The sequence below is a fragment of the Hippocampus comes genome, unplaced genomic scaffold (genome assembly GCF_001891065.2).
Source record: "Hippocampus comes isolate QL1 unplaced genomic scaffold, H_comes_QL1_v1.1 scaffold22, whole genome shotgun sequence".
Classification (NCBI taxonomy): Eukaryota; Metazoa; Chordata; class Actinopteri; order Syngnathiformes; family Syngnathidae; genus Hippocampus; species Hippocampus comes.
In genome coordinates this window covers 4,321,724-4,344,801 of record NW_017806175.1, presented here as the reverse complement: position 1 = coordinate 4,344,801, position 23,078 = coordinate 4,321,724, and the positions used below count along the sequence as shown (strand labels likewise).

General features: G+C 42.9%; 4 protein-coding genes across 11 annotated transcripts in view; 3 read left to right on the top strand and 1 right to left on the bottom strand.

Moving 5' to 3' along the window:
• The first annotated feature begins 1,083 nt into the window (after positions 1-1,083).
• ptgfr (prostaglandin F receptor (FP)) lies at positions 1,084-4,355 on the top strand. Its single transcript, XM_019896440.1, has 3 exons — positions 1,084-1,426; positions 2,152-2,961; positions 3,779-4,355. Exons 2-3 carry the CDS (start codon positions 2,167-2,169, stop codon positions 4,127-4,129), a joined length of 1,146 nt encoding a protein of 381 aa, XP_019751999.1. The 5' UTR covers positions 1,084-1,426; positions 2,152-2,166; the 3' UTR covers positions 4,130-4,355.
• A 762-nt stretch (positions 4,356-5,117) lies between these two features.
• Positions 5,118-7,801, top strand: btf3l4 (basic transcription factor 3-like 4). 2 transcript variants are annotated; one of them, XM_019897271.1, is made up of 6 exons: positions 5,118-5,250; positions 5,474-5,535; positions 6,199-6,312; positions 6,434-6,635; positions 6,849-6,911; positions 7,490-7,801. In XM_019897271.1, the coding sequence occupies exons 2-6, from the start codon at positions 5,482-5,484 to the stop codon at positions 7,534-7,536; spliced, it is 480 nt and encodes a 159-aa protein (XP_019752830.1). In that variant the 5' UTR covers positions 5,118-5,250; positions 5,474-5,481; the 3' UTR covers positions 7,537-7,801. The 2 variants fall into 2 exon arrangements, with proteins under 2 accessions (XP_019752830.1, XP_019752831.1); XM_019897272.1 differs by having other exon boundaries at positions 5,122-5,313.
• Positions 7,802-7,904: 103 nt separating this feature from the next.
• On the top strand, positions 7,905-20,772 carry zfyve9b (zinc finger, FYVE domain containing 9b). 2 transcript variants are annotated; one of them, XM_019897270.1, is made up of 16 exons: positions 7,905-8,545; positions 11,089-11,684; positions 11,773-11,872; positions 11,986-12,188; positions 12,296-12,407; positions 13,850-13,972; positions 14,057-14,212; positions 14,424-14,648; positions 14,881-14,963; positions 16,525-16,629; positions 16,703-16,853; positions 17,767-17,847; positions 18,077-18,242; positions 18,903-19,008; positions 19,681-19,860; positions 20,256-20,772. In XM_019897270.1, exons 1-16 carry the CDS (start codon positions 8,482-8,484, stop codon positions 20,415-20,417), a joined length of 2,613 nt encoding a protein of 870 aa, XP_019752829.1. In that variant the 5' UTR covers positions 7,905-8,481; the 3' UTR covers positions 20,418-20,772. The 2 variants fall into 2 exon arrangements, with proteins under 2 accessions (XP_019752829.1, XP_019752828.1); XM_019897269.1 differs by having other exon boundaries at positions 17,963-18,242.
• Positions 20,773-21,323: 551 nt separating this feature from the next.
• elovl1b (ELOVL fatty acid elongase 1b) overlaps positions 21,324-23,078 on the bottom strand; it is a 19,270-nt gene continuing 17,515 nt past the window's right edge. For all 6 annotated transcript variants that reach the window (XM_019897048.1, XM_019897050.1, XM_019897045.1 and 3 more), the window contains 2 exons: positions 22,736-22,872; positions 21,324-22,132 (listed from right to left, as the gene is read on the bottom strand). In XM_019897048.1, coding sequence (XP_019752607.1) covers positions 21,782-22,132; positions 22,736-22,872 — 488 coding nt within the window. In that variant the 3' untranslated portion in view covers positions 21,324-21,781. The remainder of the gene's footprint in view (positions 22,133-22,735; positions 22,873-23,078) is intronic.

Sequence of the window (23,078 nt, the reverse complement as noted above, 5' to 3'; positions counted from 1 at the left end):
AGCGATCCCTTACGGGAATGGGCGTGAATTTTTGGAGAGGAAGATCAAATGTGTAAACGTAGGGCGCTCGTGACGTAATGATTCACTTTAATTGTAGACACAGGTGGGTGTAATTTATTTCTGCGAATTCAATCTGGGTCTGCTCACCCAAGCCGTATGTTAGTGAGTGTCAAGCTAAGGGGGGGAAAAAAAAAGTAACCAGACCACAGTATTGATCAGGTCACGTCATGAGCTCAAATTGAGTCCAAAATAATCTAGAGTTTACCCTGGCCACATTTTGTTTAAGTGATTCCCTTTCTATGTGGAATGGGTGTTTGCCGGACTGGAAATAACACAAGAAATTTTAGTTTGAGGTACGACTGTACATATTTTTAAAAATGATCTGATGTTCACTTCATTGATGTTAGTGGGCAATTTTGAGAAAGCACAATATTTGGCACCATTCTGAAGAAACCTGTTTAACTTTTAGCATAATCTACCGAGCATTGGAATCAACAATGAATGTGGTCCGCATAGAAAACACATCAAGTCGGCTCTCTTTCTTACAGCTACGGTTGGAATACCAAAAACAATGATGAAAAGTAGTGGGCTGAGGCCGGACCCTTGATGGATTCCAGATCTTACTTGGAAACTAACTGCTTTACCTGTGGTCAACTTCATAAGGTGCTCTAACACGCAAAATCAATGCCCACCTCACAGGGTGCTTTCTATGCTTCAGTAAGAAACCCATCTGAAGCTAGATTAACAAAACTAAATGAAGGTAATCAAAATCATAATTCATGTTTTTTATCATGGTTACTTTGCATTTAACTCTAAATCTGAACAATCTCATGTGATCACATGTCCTGCCTCAATAAAGGTAGCTGTTGTTTTTTTTGTTTTTTTTTTAAACAATTGTTTTACTGTTGTCGTGCTGTGTTATGTAACACATTGCAAGTATTTTCTAATTCGAGCGAAGAAACGCGACATTACATAACCAAAGTATCACATCCTTGTATCTCTGTGAAGTCATTCTGCGCTACACGTGCGACATGTCTAAATTGAAACTGAATCAAGTACAGTAGTATGCCCTGAGTTGCCTGACCGGTTTGTGAGTCAGCGGGTTTTATCAGTGGTTTGCGAACCTTTAAAAAGCCCCCAGTTAAAAGAGCATTTTGGGTGAGCGCTCACACACACACTAACAAACGTTTGTGCGCTTTTGTGTGACATGCTCCATTATATTGACTAGCGGAGCCGTCGCCGTGGGAGGACGCGCATGTCTGATCGACAGCAGCAGCCGCAGCAGCAGCATCAGTGGCAACAGCTGGAGTCAGAAGACAGAAGACAACACTTCTCTGCCTCGTGATTGACGGGATGTTGAAGTTGACTTACTGAAGACCGTAGCAAAAGCAGGAGAAGTTTCATGACGTGAGGCAACAAGGCTCAGGTAACAAACCTATCACATTATTTTTTATCTTTTTTTTCTTTTTTTTTTGGTCCTCTTTGAAAATGTATTTGGATTTTTCCAACATCCAAAAAGCCCAAAATATGCCTTTCAATGTCAAGAGTCTTTCTCATCTTACGGTGTAGGTCTAAGATTTACTTCAGTTTTGACTCGTGTGTTATGATTTGGACTCATTCTCCATGTTTTTCACTCTTGCTTTTTCTTGAATATCCTTGACTCCTGTTTTAAAGGGTTGCTTTCTTCTTGCCATCATCGCTTAAGTTCTCTCCTGTGATTTTCTCGTGGTATCGACTTCACCGATTCATTCATTCCTGTCGCCCTCCACTCGCTTTGAGATCTCCTTCAGAGCTTCCAAATGACCATTTGCTTACCTGTGGCATTTGTCTGGGATGAACGAGATTTTGCACTTGGCCTATTAACCTTTTTTAGTCCGAAAGGTCCAAGTACTTTTGGAGCCCCTGAAAATGGGAGGTACGCAAATGGCTGTAATCACTAAATGGCAATTGTAACCATTTGGGAAAGCGATTAAATTAAATCCTAAATTACATTTCGGTGTTTGTAAATCAGCTGTGGTGGTTTGCTGCTCCATTTGCCGTATGTGGCACAGTTGCATGCTGTTATTTTACATTTTCGCATAGTATTGATGGTTCCTACATTTATGCCAAATAGACCTGGTAAAATGTGAGAAAAAAAAATCTCTCTTCCAGATTTCACGCTCCACAATGTCGGCCAGTGAGAGCACTGATCTGACTAGCTGGAAAGAGGCCACGCCCACCAACATCACCTGCGTCGAGAAAAATCTGTCCGTGGCCACCTCGGTCATCTCCATGACTGTCGGCATCCTCTCCAACAGCCTGGCCTTCTTCATTCTGCTCAAATCCTCCAAACGCATGCCACTGAAATCCAAGGCCCCCTTTTCAGTTTTTGCCACCAGCCTAGTGGTCACGGACCTGCTGGGCCACCTGGTCAATGGCTCCGTGGTCATTTACGTCTACAGCTTGCACAAGCATTGGGAGACGTTCGACCCCCACGGCAGAGTGTGCAACCTCTTTGGCGCAACTTTGGTCTTCTTCGGCCTGAGCCCGCTGTTCCTGGGCAGCGCCATGGCGATAGAGCGCTGCATCGGGATCACCAAGCCCTTTTACCACTCGACCGGGTTAGCCTTCCGTCACATGAACAAGCTGCTGTCTGTCATCTGGATCCTGGCTGCCCTGGTAGCTGCGCTGCCGGTGATGCTGAGCAAGTCCTACAGGGTGCAGAACTCCAGGAGTTGGTGTTTTTACAATTTGGACGAGCCCGACGACTGGCTGGATGTGTTCCTGCCTATGCTCTTCGCTCTGCTGGGCTTGCTGGCTCTGCTCTTCTCCATCGTTTGCAACACGGTGACCAGCTGCTCCCTGCTGCTGTCCACGATGCAGCGCAAGCGTCACAGCAGAGGAACGTCGTACCACGTTGAAATGATCTGCCAGCTGATGGCCATCATGCTGGTTTCCTGTGTTTGCTGGGGGCCTTTACTGGTAAGCAGAATGACCCTAGGCAAGTGTTTCCCATTGCGATTATATTTTGCCTTAGGGAAAATAAAAAATCACGGCACACTATCAAATAGGAACGCCCCCCCCCCAAAAAAAATCGCTAAAAAGGTTCAATTATGTACCTTTATAGGCTTCAGAGTCGGGGACAGGCAGTGGCCTCATTGCATGAGACAGAATTCCACCCCCTGCCCCTCCCAAAAAAAGCTGACTTCATCAGGGCTCTAGAATAGTGTGCTATAATTCTTGATTTTTGGGTAAAAGCATGTCACACATATGATTAAGACACCTGGAAATGATTCTACGATGTGTGTATGTTGGGGGAATGTTAACCCTCCTGTTAACCTTTGATTGTTCAGTATTTTAAAAATGTTCATGAATCAATATGAGCCATTCCATGTTCGACTATCATAAATAAAATAAATGAACACACCGCAACACCATTGCAAAGTCATTTCATGAAAACTATTGTGTGCGTAAATATCAGAAAATATCAATGAAATTTTATGGAAATGAATGCAGAATATTTTGTAAGTATAAATTTGATATTTCTCCACTCAAATATCAACAAAAAAATCTTGGAATGTGTTTTTTAATAACGAAAATAATGCTAGAATATTTACTTTCTAATCATACACAGCTATAAAATCATCAGAATGTTAATAATTTTGCATTAGGATGGATTCATTGCCGTTTCATTTGAGAGGGAATAAAAAAATACCCTCCTGCTATTTATCCACTATTATTTCATTTTTCCTATTGTATTGACTGATTTATTATTTCTTTTATGTATGACTTTGTACAGACCTGCGTCATCCTGGCCTCCAAAGGCGATTATAACCCAGCATCTGATACACTGCTGTTTCTGGTGCGCATAGCCACCTGGAACCAGATCCTGGACCCCTGGGTCTACATCCTGCTGAGGAAGGCCGTGATGAAGAAATTCTATCTCATGTTACAACGCTGCTGCAGGCCCAAGTCCCGGAAACCGATGCGCTGGCAGCACAGCTTCCTGCGCAGCTCCAGAGACTCCAAGTTTGGCCCACCCGCGTGCCTCTTTGACGGCTTACTTGTACAAAACACTCACATCGGTTTGTCTGATGACTCCAAGACCGAAGTGCTTCACGCGGTGCTGTCTGTGTGGAAGAAAGGCTGAAAGAAAGTGGGAAGATATATTTAAGATTGACAGAATATTATTGTCATAGTGAAAACAATTAGTATGTGATATAGATGGCGTAACCTGTCTCAAATCATGTATGTTACAGTTGGGTGTTGTGTGTTATTCTTTTTGAACAAAAATTTCAGACAAGGGCCTGTTTGTGGATCAGTAGTTTGGAAGCACATCACAGGTATTGTTAAATGTCATATTTTGTCTTTGTGTATTTTCAGGCAGCTATTGTTGTCAGTATCAATCCATTTGCACAATGTGAAAAGCGTTCATATACATCGGGGTCAATAATTAAATATTAAAATGCGTATGTCGTGGGGGTTACATTGAAAGATGGTCAGGTCTACCCGCATAACAATCTGGTATATTCCGAAAGGATGGACTAAAAAAATATGTGAACACCAATTACTGTGAGATCATTTGTGAGGCCAAACAGTGCTTTACATTGACATTCAAAGCCATCCATGACCTTGCCCCCCCCCTATCTATCAGATCTTCTTCAGATCTCCATTCCTTCTCGCTCACTCAGGTCTTCATCCTCCCTCCACCTCTCTGTACCATCTGCCCATCTCAGTACAATGGGGTGCAGAGCCTTCAGCCGCTCTGCCCCCAAACTCTGGAACTCACTTCCACCCAATATTCGTAACATTGATTCTCTTCCCACATTCAAAACCCAGCTCAAAACCCACCTATTCAGACTTGCTTATTCCACTTAAATTTATCTATTTTTATTTATAATTTTATCTGTGGTTTTATTGTTTGCTCTTGCCTGTAAAGTGTCCTTGAGTGTTGTGAAAGACGCTTACAAATAAAATGTAATATTATTATTATTATTATTATTATTATTATCCTGGAACTTTATTGATAGAGCACGTCGCTCAAATAAAGTGAAAAAAATGAAATTCTTTTTTTTTTCCACGATATTCGTTTGTTGATGTAATACTTCAATCAGCCAGACGATGGAAGTACCGTTTACAAACGCCTCGAATTCGTCGCAACGAGGAAGAGGATAAATCCACATCCATTTGTGACTAATAAAAACGTCTTCCTTATAATTACTCTACATCTTTTTTTTTAACCACCGCATGCCTCCGTGGAAACTCGAGCAGGTTTGAGAATGAAACGTTTACAATGTTGGACTGAGTGCCGTGAAGCGTAGGAGACGTTTTCGTGTATGTTTAGTTTTGTTGTTGTCGTTGTACACTGAGGCGGAGCTATTAGCTCGCTTCATGTCGCGTGTCTTCCTTAATCCTCATTCTAACAATTGGACATTCATTTGCATAATGTTTACATTTGTCGTTATGGTTTCAGTTATGTGTTGTCTTACCGCAGGTAACAAGATGAATCAGGAAAAATTGGCCAAACTTCAGGCCCAAGTGCGGATAGGAGGAAAGGTAAGTGCGAACCCGGAAGTGAGTCAGTCCAGTGTTTCCTAACCTTTATTGAGACAAGACACATAGTTTACATTCTGAAAAAAAAATATACATAAGGCTCATCAAAAGCCTATAAGAATTGTGATCCTGTCTCAGTTAAGCCACAACTCAGTGTGAAATCCGGGCCCGTTTAGGTGAAACAAAGCTATGTGTTGTATGAATGGCAACAAAGTGGATGCACAAGTAAATTGCACCTTCTGCCATCTAGTGGAAAGGTTTATGTCGTGCTTGTCACTCCATACTCGTGTTGTAGAGGGAAAAGATACATCACTGTGAATGAATATTTTTCGAACCATCCATCCATCCATTTTCTGATCCGCATATCCACACAAGGGTCGCGGTTGTGCTGGAGCCTATCCCAGCCGTCTTCGGGCAGTAAGCGGGCTACACGCTGAACTGGTTGCCTGCCTCACAAAATAAAAGTGTTCCAATTTGCAATACACTTTCTTGTCACAAAACAATATCTAAATACTGGCCTATTAATATGATTTCGACAAAATTGTTTTGAAATATATGTCATTAAATCAGGGTAGCGATGGATTTACAAATGTGGTGTGGTAGCCTGCTGCCTGCTCGCTGATTTTTCTACCTCAGACCGTCAAAAACATTTTTGTGTGGTTTCAGGGTTCGGCACGCAGGAAGAAGAAGGTGGTACACAGAACTGCCACAGCAGATGACAAAAAGCTTCAGAGTTCCCTAAAGAAATTGGCTGTCAACAACATCGCTGGGATTGAGGAGGTGAATTGGTCCGAGTGCACGATGTGGATGTGCAGCGTTTCGTCAGAGGATTTCTGTATTCCTCAAATGATATCGGCAAACAAACTAGTAGTTAACGATCATTGTGGCGTCCAACTCTCAGGTCAACATGATCAAGGACGACGGTACGGTGATCCACTTCAACAACCCCAAAGTGCAGGCCTCGCTGTCGGCCAACACGTTCGCCGTCACGGGCCACGCCGAGACCAAGCAGCTGACCGAGATGCTGCCGGGCATCCTCAGCCAGCTGGGGGCCGATAGTCTGAGCAGCCTGCGAAAGCTGGCAGAGCAGTTTCCACGCCAAGGTGGGGGTCCATCTACCCGGATGATATTTATTTCTTTACTTTTCTTTCCTACGTGTAAAAACACTTATCTGTACATTCTACTCCTTTATCACGAGGCTTGTTACAACAACAAAACCCTTTGTAATTTATCATTTTGGAATTGTAATTCATAATGTGAATCCTCTGGATTCTTTCACTGAAGTGCGAATGTTTTTTTTTTATTCTTCATTTCAGCACTTGACAGCAAATCTCCAAAAGTTGAAGACATTGAGGAAGAGGATGATGATGATGTTCCAGGTATTCTATTTTCTTTTTTTGTAGTTTTATCCGTCATTTAAAGGATCGAAACCCGGTATGCACATGTCAATTTGAACAAATCACCCAGTTTTAAATTGTGAGTCATCCCACACATGACGAGGGGAAAAAAAATGACCCACTGCTTTTGTGGTGCGTGTAGTTGCATAAACGCCCGACACAACCAGTTGCTCCTTCACTCGCTCGTGTCCAGCAACTGTTTTTGCGAGCTTCCTGATTGGCTATCGTTATATTCTACGTGACAATCACAGAGTAGAATAGTTCGGCCCTACTCCATCTTCGTCACCACACACCTAAAGATTTGCTATCGTAACTATTGAACTGGTTCAACATTTACGATTTTTGGCTCTGAGCGAATTGGGGAAGATTCCCCCGCGCGCCCCGAGCACGTCCCCTTCCACAGAGTAATCGCCAATAAACAGGCTTTTGCTGACGTTAAAAAGATAATGCTCAAATTCCACAGAGGATATCAGGATTTTTGTACCCCACATAAGTTGGTTTAGCACTATCCTGTTCACTGTCATTGTGTATGAAAACGATTTTCTGTTGTTGCCGGGCAGAATTGGTGGAGAACTTTGACGAAGCCTCCAAGAATGAAGCCATCTGACGACTGAGCCAAAACCCATAAACACTCGGCAATGTTTTCACTTCAGACATATCAGAATGGACACATACGCACACACACGCACGCACACACGCAGACACACACACACACACATTTATGCAACAGAGACTTTTCTTTTATCAGATGTCCAAGCCGGCTAAGTGGCTTTTAAAACAAAATATGAGCTTCTGTTTTTGCCATGCTGTCAGTTGTTCTAAATGTCTTAACTTGTTTGTTTATGAAACACAATAAAAGAGGATTAACATTTTTAGAGCCTGCTGTCCTAATCATTGCTTCAAGGTTTTTGAGAAGGGAAGTAAACAATCATGTACTGAAATAATTTTTGCAGAAGTGTGCACACCTACTTCAGAATCAAACAAACACACAGCAACTCATATTAAATGAGTTAATTGGCAAACTTTACCTGCCACCAATTAAAGTGCCTCTGATTAAGCCCAAATAAAATTCTGATGTTCCAGTAGGCTTGTCCTGACTTTTTTTTTTTTTTTTTTGTATGTGGTCTAGCAGAACGCTGAAGCAGTGACTCCTATTTGAACGGTTGCAAATTGCTTCTGGGTTGTATAAACCCTGTTCTCGCAGAAAAAAAAAAGTAGCCCCTTTCCAAACATTTTATTCCCCCTGGGGACCCCTTTTTGAGGACCCTACTTTAGTATTACGCAAACGCCAAGCAATAGCTGCATATCTGGTTAACGTGAGTCAAGAAGCTGTGACGTCACGACATCTTGACGCAATCATGGCCCATTCAGCTCGAGTTTCCTCCTTTTGATGAGCTGCGGAGAAACACAAGGGAGGAGGGAGGGGGGGGGGTCTCTTGAGTAGAGAGGCAAGATCCCCCCCCCCCACACCCCCCAACCTCTTTCCCCAGCCCATCACCATCATTTCTTCTGCTGCTGCTGCTGCTACTGTCTGTGATGTAAATGCAAGACCATGTTGAAGTTGTTCTCCGCGCGGGACGACGACAACGAGAGGCTCCTGGGGGGCATCGCAGAAGGTGAGAAGGAGACAATTTATACATATTTTTTTCTTCTTCTGGTTCCTCTCCATGCATGCTGCCTTTGAATGTGCGTCACGATGACGAGGACGATGATGACGTTTGTACGTGAAAAGCGCTGATGCAGCATTTAACTAAACGACCCGATCCCCCCGTTTCCATATTGTTGATCCAAACCAAAAAATCAACGAATACATAAAAATTAAAAATAGGAATAAATGAAGTCTCCCATCGGTTTTCGCTAACTCTGCTGGAAGAGTGTCGCATTGGCGAGCTCGGCGCGTTTCTAGTCGGATTGAACTCGATGCGTCACACAACTGCAGCAAGAGTGACACTTTCCGAATAGCCTAGCTGGAAACGTGGCGTTCATACATCTTGTTGGGATTTAATTAGTGCTGCAAAAAAAACACGTGCAATAGTCATATAGTCAGAAGGAAGCATTTCCCCTCCCCTTTGCCATGTGCGTTAGTGACGTGTAGTCTGTTATCCCGCATGCAATTTGACGTAATGATGAGTTACTAAAATAATGAGAAAGCCTCGGTTTACGACCGTGTGTGTGTGTGTGTGTGTGTGTGTGTGTGTGTGTGTGTGTGTGTGTGTTATTTTTTTGACGATCTTTTAGACGGGAGAACTATTCCGAAAACGCATTTATAATCCCGGAGGAGCTGAAACTATTGCAATTACTCATAACACTTAATACCGATCTCAGGCGTACCAATTGTAATCGATTGTAATCGTAACCGTCCATCCAGCCAACTAAATTATCCTCACGAGGGTCGCCGGCTTACTGGAGCCTATCCCAGGTGTCTTCGGGCAGTAGGCGGGGGACACCCTGAACTGGTTGCCAGACAATCGCAGGGCACCGCAGTTTGTTCATTTTAATCACAATCTCAGTTCTTATCTCATTGTAAATTCAATCTTCATGTAAACCGTCATTTATTCTTAATTTTGAGATTAAACCTAATATTGATGGGATTTAAAATTGAAAATGTGTTCATTGTAATCTTAACACAAATCTCAGGCCTATGTATGGCATCAATTGTTATAATCATCAGAATGTCTTATTCGTAATTTTAGCCATAATTTTACATTTTGATGCTAAACCTCACCCTAATTTCACCCTCATCTGTAATCTTAATCCCGAATCAAATTTGCACGTGTGCATTGTCGTTCATTTTTGCTGCGGTCTCGCTGGCTAGGCTGACTGACGTCTTTCTACCCTTCGGAGGTGACTTTTGAGGGTGCTCGTGCATCATTTCTCAAACCTCCCAAGGACGACCTCCGGATGATTCAAGACATATGCTTTAATGGCCACTTTGTGAGCGTGTACCCTTCGCCCCTTTATGAACAGTTATGCAACTGTTCTGTGTGTGTGTGTGTGTGTGTGTGTGTGTGTGTGTGTGTTTAAAGTGGCAAAAGTACTCAAGCACAGACATTTGTGTCAATACAAAAAAAATGTCAAGTACTTTAGTAAAAGTGAAAAAACTATAGACCCCAAGATGTATTTAAATAGGAAAATAAAAGTGATTTTTTTTTTTTTTTTTTTTTTACCCATCCATGATCTGAGCTGCTTATCCGCACGAGGGTCACGCGTGTGCTGGAGCCTATCCCAGGTGTCTTCGGGCAGTAGGCGGGCCACACCCTGAACCGGTTGCCAGCCAATCGCAGGGCACACAGAGACAACCAACCATCCACGCTCACAGTCACCCCTCAGGACAATTTAGAATATTTAATTGACCTGCCATGCATGTTTTTGGAACGTGGGAGGAAACCGGAATACCCGGAGAAAACCCGCACAGGTACAGAGAGAACATGTAAACTCCACACGGGTAGGCTGGAGACTGGACTCGAACCCCGGACCCCTGCACTAGGAAGCAGATGTACGGTGGTGCCGCCCTACCCTAGATTACTGATGATTAATTCTTCGAGCTGATACCAGCCCGATACCAGCCATCGATACTTAAATATCTGGCACTGAATAAATCCACCTTGACATTAGTCGCCACTACACTGCGGTAGTTTGACACATCAGCGAATCATAATTTGCGTCAGGAAGAAAGGTCTGTTGAGATTTTTTGTCGTCATTTGAAATAAAATGCGACATATCAAAAGTACTAGCGCTATCGCGATACTCTGCATTGAGGACTACTCTCGAGTGAATGCTCATCCTCAATCTTGTTCACTGGAAGATGTAGCAGGAGATCGACAGGCGGATTGGCGCGGCATCTGCAGTGATGCAGATGCTGCATCTGTCTGTAGCGGTGAAAAGAACTGAGCTGAAAGGCAAAGCTCTCCATTTCATGGTCAATCTGCATTCCGACCCTCACCGATGATCGTGACAGAAAGAACAAGCTCACAGATACAAGCCGTCGAACTGTATGTCTTCTGCGATTTTCACTCATCCAGGTTCTGGTTATCCGCAAATGTTGACTTGAGGCAGTTGGGCTCTTCTTGTTCAGTGAAATTCCCTCGTTTTTTTCAAACACGCTAAAAAATGACAAAGACAATGCGATTAGGCTAACGATACGCTCTCCTTAAAACAGATGAAGGCGACAACCCATTCCTCGGTGAAACTAAGCTGCCCTGGCTAGGCAGATCTTATCATCCCCTGGTGCTCAAAGATGCAGGAGATATGTCCAAATCGGGGCAAGTCAGATCAAAAATCTCTTCTTCCAAGTCCTCCGCCGATGAAACGGTCACGCCGTGCGAAGAAAAACCTCCTTCCAGCATCCTCCACGTGGAGGAAGGTGGCTGCATGGTGACTCCCTGGGTCGAAGGCCAGGGCAAGAAGCCTTCGGGCCCTCTGGTTCTGAGTCTGGCCCAGGAGGACAAGAAGCTCAAGACCTCCAAGGAGGACTTTGTAATCGAGGAGAAGGAAATGGAGGAATCTGAAGACCTCCAGAATCATTTTAAAGATGTTGTCTCTAATGGAGGAGAAGAAGAAAAAGCCTTCGCATCCTCTCCGGTCTATCCCGACAACGAGTCCGGACCGGTCGGCATCCTGACCAAAGATCGAGCAAACGCCTTGGGGGAGGTCGCTCCGGTCTGGATCCCGGACGCCGAGGCTCTCCTGTGCATGAAGTGTGGCGTCAAGTTCACGTTTACCAAACGGAGGCACCACTGTCGCGCCTGTGGCAAGGTGAGGCTCACACTGCACCCCGGATGGCGTTTCGAGCACTTTTGAAGTCATTCAATATATGTGTGCATGCGCATGTGTGTGTCGTCAGGTGTTTTGTGCACTTTGCTCCGGCCTGAAGTTCAGACTTACACATCTGGACGGCAAGGAGGGGCGAGTTTGTGTTTCCTGTCATGCAACCCTCATTAAAAGTGAGCCACTTATGTTTTTATTTTCTCAGCCGACTGTCTTCTTTTTTGTTTGTTGTTGTTGGTCTTTTTAAAAACGGCAACAACAACAACAACAACTGGCATCTTCCTCCCAGGCACGTCACCGAGAGGGAAAAGGAGGGTCTGGTTCGCAGACGAGCTCCACGTCGACAAGCAATCCGAGTCCGCCCCCACCACGCCCGTCGGAGGGCACGCGTTCTCACCATCTGTGAGCCGAGCGGCGCGAAACGGGATGGCCAAAGGTCCGGCGGGGTCGCCGCAGCTCAGGAGAGCCTCCAGGCCACAAGGGGGCGCTAATGTAGGCTCAAACAAACCAAAATACCACAGTTACTGCTAAATGTTTCTTTCATTTTGTGTAAAGATCAACCCGAATCAATTGAAACGGCGTTCCTCTCCTTCCATCAGGAGGCGTGTGCTCCTCGACGATGGGGAATGTCCACACTTGTGAACACCTCGTCTAACCTGATCCCGCTGGAAGGCCTACCGCCTATCCTCACCTCCACAGGAATCAAAGGGGGTACAGAGAACACCCGTATATTCTCGATTCGTATCTCACTTATTCACCTATTAGCATTTTTTTTTTTTTTTGTCTGTGGTACCGAGCCTCATCCGGTCTTTGAAAAACTCACCCATGTTTGTGTTTTTGTGGTCAAAAATGCCACAAGATGGCGCCAAAGGACTGATTCAAAGGGAAGAATGTCAAAGTGGTACAACTCAAGTGAGATGGGAAGAGCTGCGAATGCTAGGGAGGAGCTAAATTTAGCCTGGGTCATGAGCGGACGTTATGGAGAGTTTTCACCAGCACATTCCTGATGCCCCCTCGCCCCCACAAATCAATTCATGTGTAAATTATGTAGAGATGATCTTGAAACACTATTGGTACCGAGCCTCATCCGGTCTTTGAAAAACTCACCAATGTTTGTGTTTTTGTGGACAAAAACGCCACAAGATGGCGCCAAAGGATTGGTTCAAAGGGAAGTATGTCAAAGTGGTACAACTCAAGTGAGATGCGAAGAGCTGCGAATGCTAGGGAGGAGCTAAATTTAGCCTGGGTCGTTAGCGGACGTTATGGAGAGTTTTCACAAGCAAATTCCTGATGCCCCCTGCCCCCCACAAATCAATTCATGTGTAAATTATTTTGAAATGATCTTGAAACACTATAAAACTGCTCTGGGACCACAGTTTGGGATATATTTACAGTTTCGGTCAATGGTTCTCAAACTTTTTTTCCTCACTATCATGTGGTGTCTAAAAAAAACGTAAATATTAAGCTCCTCTCCCACTGAGCAGCGATTTTTTGCGAGTGTTGGCGAAAACATTTTTTGAATAGGTGAAACATTTTAGGAGAGGGTCATTAATCACTGGCAGTTTTTGATTATTCAACCTAGAGCTTGGTTGCTATCCTCCGCAAATAGATGGGGGGGTTTCTTTACAGCACAGGTGTCAAACTCAATGCCCGGGGGCCAGATCTGGTCCGTGACATCATGTTATGCGGCCCGCAAAAGCAAATTAAGCTGGTCAACTCCCATGATACTTGCTAACTGTGCCCCAAAATTTCAAATTGTCATCTGTAATAGATAATGTTGAGATATTACACGCATTTTCTTCTGTTCTTACAGTTACAATAGTTAAGCTATTATCCTTAACTTCTGATTTCAAAATTATTTACCCCTCAATTTGATGTGTACTGCATAATGTAATAATATGTGAAGATGATTAAGCATTTACATGGTTTCACCCTCCAAGAGAAACTGTAACCACACCGTAGCCCGCGGCAAAAATGAGTAAGACTCCCCCTGGCTCTACAATTTTGTCTCAAAACTTGCCCGACCTTGCGGCTCAAGACAGTCCAATTTCACAGTGATTTATTCTCAAGCTGCGTGAATATTTTTTTGGAGGTCCTGCAGATAAAGCCAATGTCAGAATAATTACAGCTTTGGGTGCCCTTCACTTGCTCAGATTATACTGTGGAGGAGCGTCCCTCTGAGATGCTGCTCATCCAAGAGCTGGAGAGCGGCCGCTCCAACCCTCTGGTGTTTGTCCTCAATGCCAACTTGCTCGCCATGGTATCGATGGTCAATTGTAAGTTGTTGTTTTGTTTTTTTCTATTTGTGATCCCTCGCTGCACCCATTTGACACTTATCATACGACATGATTTTGGGACAGACGTTAACAGAAAGTGTTGGTGCCTGACCACCAAGGGGATGCACGCCGTGGGCCAAGTGGAGGTGGTGGTGCTCCTGCAATGTCTGCCCGAGGAGAAGAGCTTCCCCAGGGACATCTTCAGTCATTTCGTCCAGCTGTACAGGGACAGCCTCACGGGTGAGGTCATTTCATTAGGTACCCCTGCTCTTTCTCATGACCGTATCAATCCAGCTGTCTGTATAGGCCCATATGGCAAGTAAAGGAGGCAATTGACAATTCTTCATCTGATATTTTCTATCCCGTACTAGTAAGTCCTTGAATACAGCATTCCACACAATTTCCCTGTGTCTAACAACTCTGAATCTTCTGTACTCTTGGACGCTGGCAGGAAAGGTGATCAAGGATCTGTCGCTGTCCCTGTTTAGCAGCCGTTTTCTGGGAAGCGATATGCACGCGGGCTTCTTGTTTGTCCGACCCACCCGTCAGTCCCTTCAAGGTCTGCCCCTGCCCAGCCAGCCGTATCTCTTTGGTCTGCTGCTCCACCGGGCCGAGGTGGTCTGGGCCAAGACGTTCCCTTTGCGTCTCATGCTGCGCCTGGGTGCAGAGTACCGATGTGAGTTCTTTGTCTCCAACTCGATGTCAGAGCTGGCCAGACCTCCTTGGGGCACGATGCAAAATTTTATTTTGGGGCCTTAATTACACTTGGGGTCCCGTAGAGGTTGGCGGTCCATATGCAGATGCTTTGGTGACTTATGCCTTGGGCCGGCTCTGTTGCTGTTTTCACTGAGCTTCACTTTCACACATTCTTTTGTTCTCTCTTTCTCTCTCTCTTTTATTTTTTGCAGTTTACCCTTGCCCTTTGTATAGCGTGCGCTTTAGGAAGCCTTTGTTTGGGGACATTGGCCACACAGTCATGAGGCTTTTAGTGGTAAGAAAGAGTTGTGTACTGTTGAGATTTGCCACATACGGGGTATCAAATTCGAAAACGTCCAATAGGTTTAGTGTTTTTTTTGACACTTAATTTATTCAATACTATTTGACACTTTTATAAGTGCATCTCAGTAAACGGCAATTCAGTGGTGCCTTGAGTTTTGAGTAATCAAATCAACATCCACTTGGAAGTATACACAAATGCCATTAATCTGTCCCATCCAGCCCCAAAACAGCAAGAAAAAAAAAATTGGTAGCGTGTTCATAACGGAAATAGCACTCAATAATATTTTTATTAAAACATAAATAACATAATTAAATAGAATGTAAATAATTAAATAGATAAAATAAGATATCCTTTATTTGTCCCACACTGGGGAAATTTACAGTCTACAGCAGCAAGATTGTGGGCAGAAAGAAAAAAAACAAAGTGTTTGCCTTCACAAAATAAATGTAAATAGTTTGTGCATCATAATTAATTGATTGCAGCTGTGCCTCTCATGCAGACACAAATGAACGCATTCACAACCACAGTGACTGAGTCATTAACAGCAGTAATGTTAGTCATTTTTCGCAGAGGATAAAGAATCTATCCCTGCAGCCCCAAAACAGCAAGAAAAAAAAATTGGTAGCGCGTTCATAACGGGAAATAGCACTCAATAATATTTTTTATTAAAACATAAATAACATAATTAAATAGAATGTAAATAATTAAATAGATAAAATAAGATATCCTTTATTTGTCCCACACTGGGGAAATTTACAGTCTACAGCAGCAAGATTGTGGGCAGAAAGAAAAAAAACAAAGTGTTTGCCTTCACAAAATAAATGTAAATAGTTTGTGCATCATAATTAATTGATTGCAGCTGTGCCTCTCATGCAGACACAAATGAACGCATTCACAACCACAGTGACTGAGTCATTAACAGCAGTAATGTTAGTCATTTTTCGCAGAGGATAAAGAATCTATCCCTGTGAGTGTTTATATTGTTTGTCTACATGTGTTGCTGCACCATTTGTGCTGAAATATACATCGCTAAAGTAAAGGGTTAAACACCACCACATCTATACTTTTCTGTACCATAATTAGCCCATCTACGGTTTTTCAGATTATATGTCAGCATTAAGCAAGTGAATTTGAAGACCAAGTTATGTGTATTAATTTTGTATTTCCCCACCTTGCAACCATCCCTCCATCCTGTGCAGGACGATTGCAGCTGTGCCTCTCATGCAGACACAAATGAATGCTTTCACAACCACAGTGACTGAGTCATTAACTGCAGTAATGTTAGTCATTTTTCACAGAGGATAAAGAATCTATCCCTTTGAGTGTTTATATTGTTTGTCTACATGTGTTGCTGCACCATTTGTGCTGAAATATACATCGCTAAAGTAAAGGGTTTAAACACCACCACATCTATACTTTTCTGTACCATAATTAGCCCATCTACGGTTTTTCAGATTATATGTCAGCATTAAGCAAGTGAATTTGAAGACTAAGTTATGTGTATTAATTTTTGTATTTCCCCACTTTGCAACCATCCCTCCATCCTGTGCAGGACTTTAGGAATTTTCGTTATAGTCTCCCAATGGTGGCGGGGCTCACAGTGGATCTGGAGGCTCATAAGACCCGCATAAAGATACAAACTACCGCGTACAACGAGGTGAGCTGAACAATTTGCAATGTATTATTTCAAAAACCTTTTTATTCACGATGCACATTTCCTGTCACGTCAGCTGATGAAGGCCATGAACAAGTGCAACGAGCATGTCCTGGCCATGGGGGCTTGCTTCAACGAGGAGGCCGATTCTCACCTCATCTGCGTGCAAAGGGACGACGGCCAGTACCAGACGCAAGCCATCAGCATCCACAACCAGCCACGTAAAGGTAACCAAGCACACCTCCAATGTTTTTGGAATTTTTTGGGGTCGCCCACCGTGCCGCCCACTTCTGGTTCGATTCAATCTCAAAGGCAGATTTTCTCAAAATAATAATTATAGAAAAATTCTTGATGGATTGGAAGGAATATGAATTTATCTAATGTATTATTATTTCTATTTTTATGTTTTTAACCCTTAGTTTATTCGGAAGTAACACCAAGCAAGAAGAGTGAGGTCACTGGAAAACGAAACACTTGAATCTCCTTTTATTAATGCCACCTACCCACATACAGTATAATGTTGCCGCTCCGAGACAAAAAGAGCTGCAGTGTTGTTATTTTTTGTTGTTGTTGTTTTTTGGGTACACTTTATTGTTTTCTTTAAACTCTCAAACGATTACAAGCACGTCTCGATTCGACGACGTGCCTTCTTTTTCGAATTCGACTCGAGAGGCGTTCAACGAACTCCTCAGAAAAATGTAAATTAACGATAGATTCAATGGCACTAAGAATTTTTTTTAAAATGCACCAAAACTGGAAATCCAGCAAATAAATCACAAAATAAATTCTATGGGGTGTTTGTGAACACACAACAAAGACCGCCTCAGAAAAATGTAAATTAACGATAGATTCAATGGCACAAAGATTTTTTTTTTAATGCACCAAAACAGGAAATACAGCAAATAAATCACAAAATAAATTCTATGGAGGTGTTTGTGAACACACAAGAAAGGAATGATTCTTTTAACATCAACATAGACAATTCTGAACCAGTCCAGACCTACATTAACCCTATCGACCCAACCATTGACATCGCTTGGTATAAAAGTTTCCCTCCCCTGGGCTACACATAACCGTCCTATTCGTGTATAAAAATGTTTAAATCCTATGCTCGTTTATCCCTTTTCTCCATTTCCCCAGTGACTGGCTCGTGTTTTTTCATATTCAGCAGTGCACTGAAAGCAACTGCGGGTTACTTTGCCAAATCCAGCATCGTCGAAGGTAACACCGTCCACGACAAAGGGGGGACTTGACTTCACCATGTCATTCTTTTCATTAACCCGCAGTCTTCATCTTTGTTAATATATTGTAAATGTGTGTGTGTTTACTCGAACAGCCTGTTCGGCACTGTCTGTCAATGTTGACAAAAGAGTACAGTATGTATACGTGTCTGTGTTTGCGTGCGTGTGCGCGCGCACGTGTGCGTGTGCCCGCCCCGCCTCCTCCCCAGATGGATTAATGGTGCAGATTACCCCGGAGACCATGGCAGAGCTGCGCAGGTCGCTCCGGGAGATGAAGGACTACGCCGTCAACTGCGGCCGCGTGGATCGAACCGACAGCCAGGAAGAGCTCGTTTGTGTGCAGTGGGTGGAGGCCAAGTGCGCCCTCAATAAAGGGTGGGGCGCCTCCAGCTGGTTGGAGTTTATCACTCTTTATCCAAATCTGAATTCATGCACAGGCTAAAGGACCTGTTAATTATTTTTAGGTTGACGGTTTTACAGTACACGCTAGAAATCATGAATGGGCTTGCAAATAGGCGCCACTCGGTGAGTTCGTGGTTGGCACTTTTGCATCACAATTCTGAAGTCCGAATCTTGGCAGCACTTTGGCTGCATCTATCTTATGATATCACAGATAACTGTGAACGACTATATTTTGAACTAACTTGAAGAGTTTAATTCAGACAAAAGTAACCTGATCTTGTGACATCTCAGTGCCACGGAACTCAGTTGAAGTGAGTTGAGGAGCATTTGTTTAGGTTAACGTGGTGCTGCTTCAGCACCGTCGTGTGGCACCTTGGTACCAAGGAAATGAAATGTTGAAGTGAGTTGAACGGCTTCCATTTGAAAAAAGTAGTTCTTTGATACCAAGTGCTTCGGTGAAAATAAAAACATGGAGTTAGGGTCCTTGAACACTTCTCCATGTGCTGAAGTTTGAAGTCTCACCAATTCCTTTGAAGCAATTTTTTTTAAAGATTCTCAAAGTATTTCAAAACAATAAGGAACAACAATAATATTCAGTTAATAGATATTTTTTGTTGTTGTTGTTGTTCACAGGGTTATAAGCCCCATTGATGGTAAATCCATGGAGTCCATCAGCAGTTCAAAGATGTTCCAGAAATCCGAATACAAAGAAAACGGGAAGATTATCCACTGGACAGAAGTATCTTTGATTTGCTGTGAAACCAATACAGTGGTACCTCTACTTATGAAATTAATTGGTTCTGGAAGAATTTTTTTAACTAGAAAATATTGTAAGTAGAGACGCGTTTTCCATGTAAAGGCCCTAATTCGTTCCAAGCACCCACAAAATTCAGACATAAATGTTTCCTAAAGCATAAAAATGGATCAAAATATCTAACAAATACACGTTACAATTAGATTATTGCACAATAATTGAGAATTGTGCATAATGTAAAAAACAAAGAGTAAAGACTAAAAATTATGGTCATTTAACTTTCAACTGCATGCTCATCGTTTTTTTTTTTTTTACCTTTCAGTTCATGTTCTCTCTCAGAAATGGTTTTTGCCTGCCGTTTTGTAAAGAACTGATCCATCTAATGGGATGGCAGGAAGATGCGAGGTAATAGCCAATGGCAGAGCAGCTATAAGTGTGTTGCGTTCAGGAAACTCTGAGCTGCAAGTAGCAGCCCATACTGTCTTTTTCCCTTTTGTATCTTGAGATTTCTTTCGTAACAAGAGGCAATATTTTCCTCTTGAGGCGTTTCGTAACTTGAAAATTTCGTATGAAGAGACGTTCGTAAGTAGAGCTACCAGTGTATGTAGATATTATTATTTTTACTTCTGGAAGGTTTTAAATGGATATTGTGTGCAGGTGTTCTACCTGCAGAGGGTCGAGCCCCCAAAAGGAATAGCAGCCAACATACCAGAACACAACCGGCTGACGGAGCGCATCGCCCGGGCCTTTTGCTTGGCGCTGTGTCCGTACCTCAAACTCCTCAAGGAGGACGGCATGGCCAAGTTGGGGCTGCGTGTCACCTTTGACCCACAGCAGGTCGGTGTGACACTACATTAGGAACACGTCTGCATTCCAGTAAAAGTAACAAAACATTCTGACTTGACAAAAATAATATTAATGTTGACTTTTGATTGGCACCGTCAGAGAGGTATTTGTTGAACAATGTTTCTTGTTGCTGCAGTTCATTGTGTTGTACTGACAGCTGGTTTCTAATATTTGTCTGATTCAATTCCACGAACAGGACAACATACCTTTAGAATGACATCTCAATATGATGAAAAAGAATTAAAAGATGATTTTATTCAACGTTGGAGTCAAGCAAATGTTCAATAAAGCGAGCGTATAAAATTAAGATTTGAAGTTCACATGTGTTTACAGTTTTGGATTATTGTTGTTATTATTGCTGTTATATTTATTGTTCGCAATTTCAGGTGGGCTTCGTGGCAGGCAGCAATGGGCGCCCACTACCCCCTCAGTACTTGAACGCCCTGGACAGCACGCTCATTCCCGTCATCCACAGCAGGGGGCGCAAGAGAAGCGACGAGCCCATCGTGATGGAGCTCATCTTTTACATCCTGGAGTACATCACATAGAAAAGTACCGGTACCGCAAACGCTGACAACTAAGCTCATCTTTGACCCTGAAAGTCATCAGGACAATCCACTCATGAGGTTTCACTCGTGGCGTTTTTCTGACCTTACACCGCAGCGACGTGGGTGTCAAATCAAGAAAAAGATCAAACTTTAGTAGTAACTCCAAAAAAAAAAAAACCAAAAAAAAAACTAAGTAACTTTAACATGAGGGCTGGATTCTTCCCCTGCTAGTTTAAATGAAAGCGAATGATTTAGTGAGTAGTGGATGCACATGGAATGAATGCCTGAATGATGTCTTGAAATGGAATGTTGCATTTAATTATTTCAGCTTGGAATTAAACTTTGCAATGAAAACTACTCGTCTCTCGATATGGGGAAAGATGGTTGCAGAACATGTATATGGATGTGTATATATACACACACACACACATCCACACTCCCATACATAGAAAAATCCCATCCCAGTCCATATTAAAATAAAATGGAACAAAAAAAAATCTTGTCCCATTACAATCCAGTGAAAACGACAAAGTACAAGTACAAGTAAATTAAACGACAAAATGTGTCAATTAAAATATCAATACGGTAATTCATACCGATGCATCGCATCCATTTCTCATTAGTTAAATGGCAAACTCCACAAGCGTCCCTTTCTTCCAGTCAAAGAACCAGCTGAACCGAGGGGGCGTTGTCTTTCTCTGCTGCTTCAACAAAGCAGAATGCGTCGCTTGTGTAACTCCTACGAGCGAGTGTCACATTCCTTGCATAGCCCGGGCGAGAGGCACAAGACAAGCACATGCTTTTCTTCTTTGTTGCAACGCAGCACAATGACACACTCGGCTGTGATGATGACATGATGGCTACACGACAATCTCGTCACCGACAAAAAAAAAAAGACACACAAGATAATTTATAGCATGGTTTATTGGCATTTTATTTTTAAATACACAATTTAGAAAGTAGAAAGCCTTACCAATACAGTTATTTTGTTGTAAAACTATTTACAGATAAAAGTATTTTCAAGTCTTGTGTACAGTCATCTGTCCACAAAGGGGTGATACGAGGACACGTCTTCTTAAGTGAAAGGCAACCAGTGTGATACTAAATTTGCATGTCGGTGAATATCTTCTCTTCATACATTGTGCTTTCCCCCAAAACTCAGAGAGACAACCAAACCAACCGAATGTGGAATCCCCCTTTGTGGAAATCATGGACTGCGCTACTTCGCTCCCTCCCACGTTTCACAGAGAAAACTAAAAATAGGACAAGAAACGCAGCCAAAATCATCTTTGGAATCCGTGATCGGTGTGACGGCTTCGCGAGGTCATACTTTCTGGGACTTTCTTTGCCCCCGCGGCACCCCCCTAGGCCTTCTTCATCTTGCCCATGGGAGCGCTGCCATTTTCGTGGTGGGCCGAGCCGTTGCTGGTGCCGTTGGACGTGCCGTGTTTGAGGCCGTTCTCGTGGTGCTTGCCGTTGGCGTACACGGTTGGGGCAGAGGAGGAGGCGGCGGTGGCGCCGTTCTGAGACGTCTTGATGCCCTGCTTGGGCAGCCGCTTGCCCTTGACGTAGGCTTGCACCCAGAAGTTGGAGAAGAGCACGAAGAAGAAGGTGCCGTATACCCACACCATGTGGATGATCATGGGGAACTGGTAGTCGCAGCTGTCCATGAAGTAATACTGAGTCACATGGAGGGATACCAGGACAAACTGGATCTGTCACGGGACCAAAGGAAGACAGACGAATAAATGAAGGAGCTAAAGAAATGACGGTGAAAAAGGACGGACGCAAAAAAGCCAAAGGAGATGGAAAAGAAAACGATAGGCAAAGAGATAAGATAAAAATGCAAAAAAAAAAAAAGACAATAGAAAGGGTAAAAAAAAATAAAAAATACAAACAAGAATATAGAAGGAAAAAAATGAAAACAAAAACAAAAAAAAAGAAAAGATGAAAACAAAAGATGGAAAAGAAGAAATATGATGAAAAAACAAGACAAAAAGAAAAGGGTAAATGGAAAAAATAAGGACAATGATAAGGAAAAAGAAAAAAAATAAAAGGAAAAAAGATGAACATGAAGACATTTTGAGCAAAAAAAAAAATTCTACCAAAAAAAAACCAAGAAAAAAGACAGAAGAAAAAGAAGTCCCAAAAATGAAAGAAAAAGGCAAAGAAAATGGAAAAACAAGACAAAGAAAAAGGCAGACAAAGTAAAAAGAAAAACAGAAATGGGAACTTTAAAAAAAAAAATTGAAAAACAGGCAGAGAAAAAAAAAGGTGACAAGAAAAGGAGAAAGAGAAGAGTAGTACGCAGTACGTACGAGCTGAATGGCTGTCATGTACTTCTTCCACCAAAGGAACTTCTGGAAGCGAGGTCCGGCCGCAGCGAGGAAGTAGTAGAAGTACATGATCACGTGGACGGAAGAATTCACCATCGCGTGGAAGGATCCCATTCCACCTGAGGTTGCGAACGCACAAAAAAATAAGGCAGTGTTTCCCCAAACGTGATGCGGCCAAAAAAAAAAAAAAAACATCCCATCTTATTTCAAATAAACATGTCCACCTCTGGATGTACTTGCAAGAACATACAAAAGATAGATTTGTGTTTCGGCTATTAGCAACAGTCGCCTGCGGTGTATTTCTATGGACTAAGTCACAGTGAAA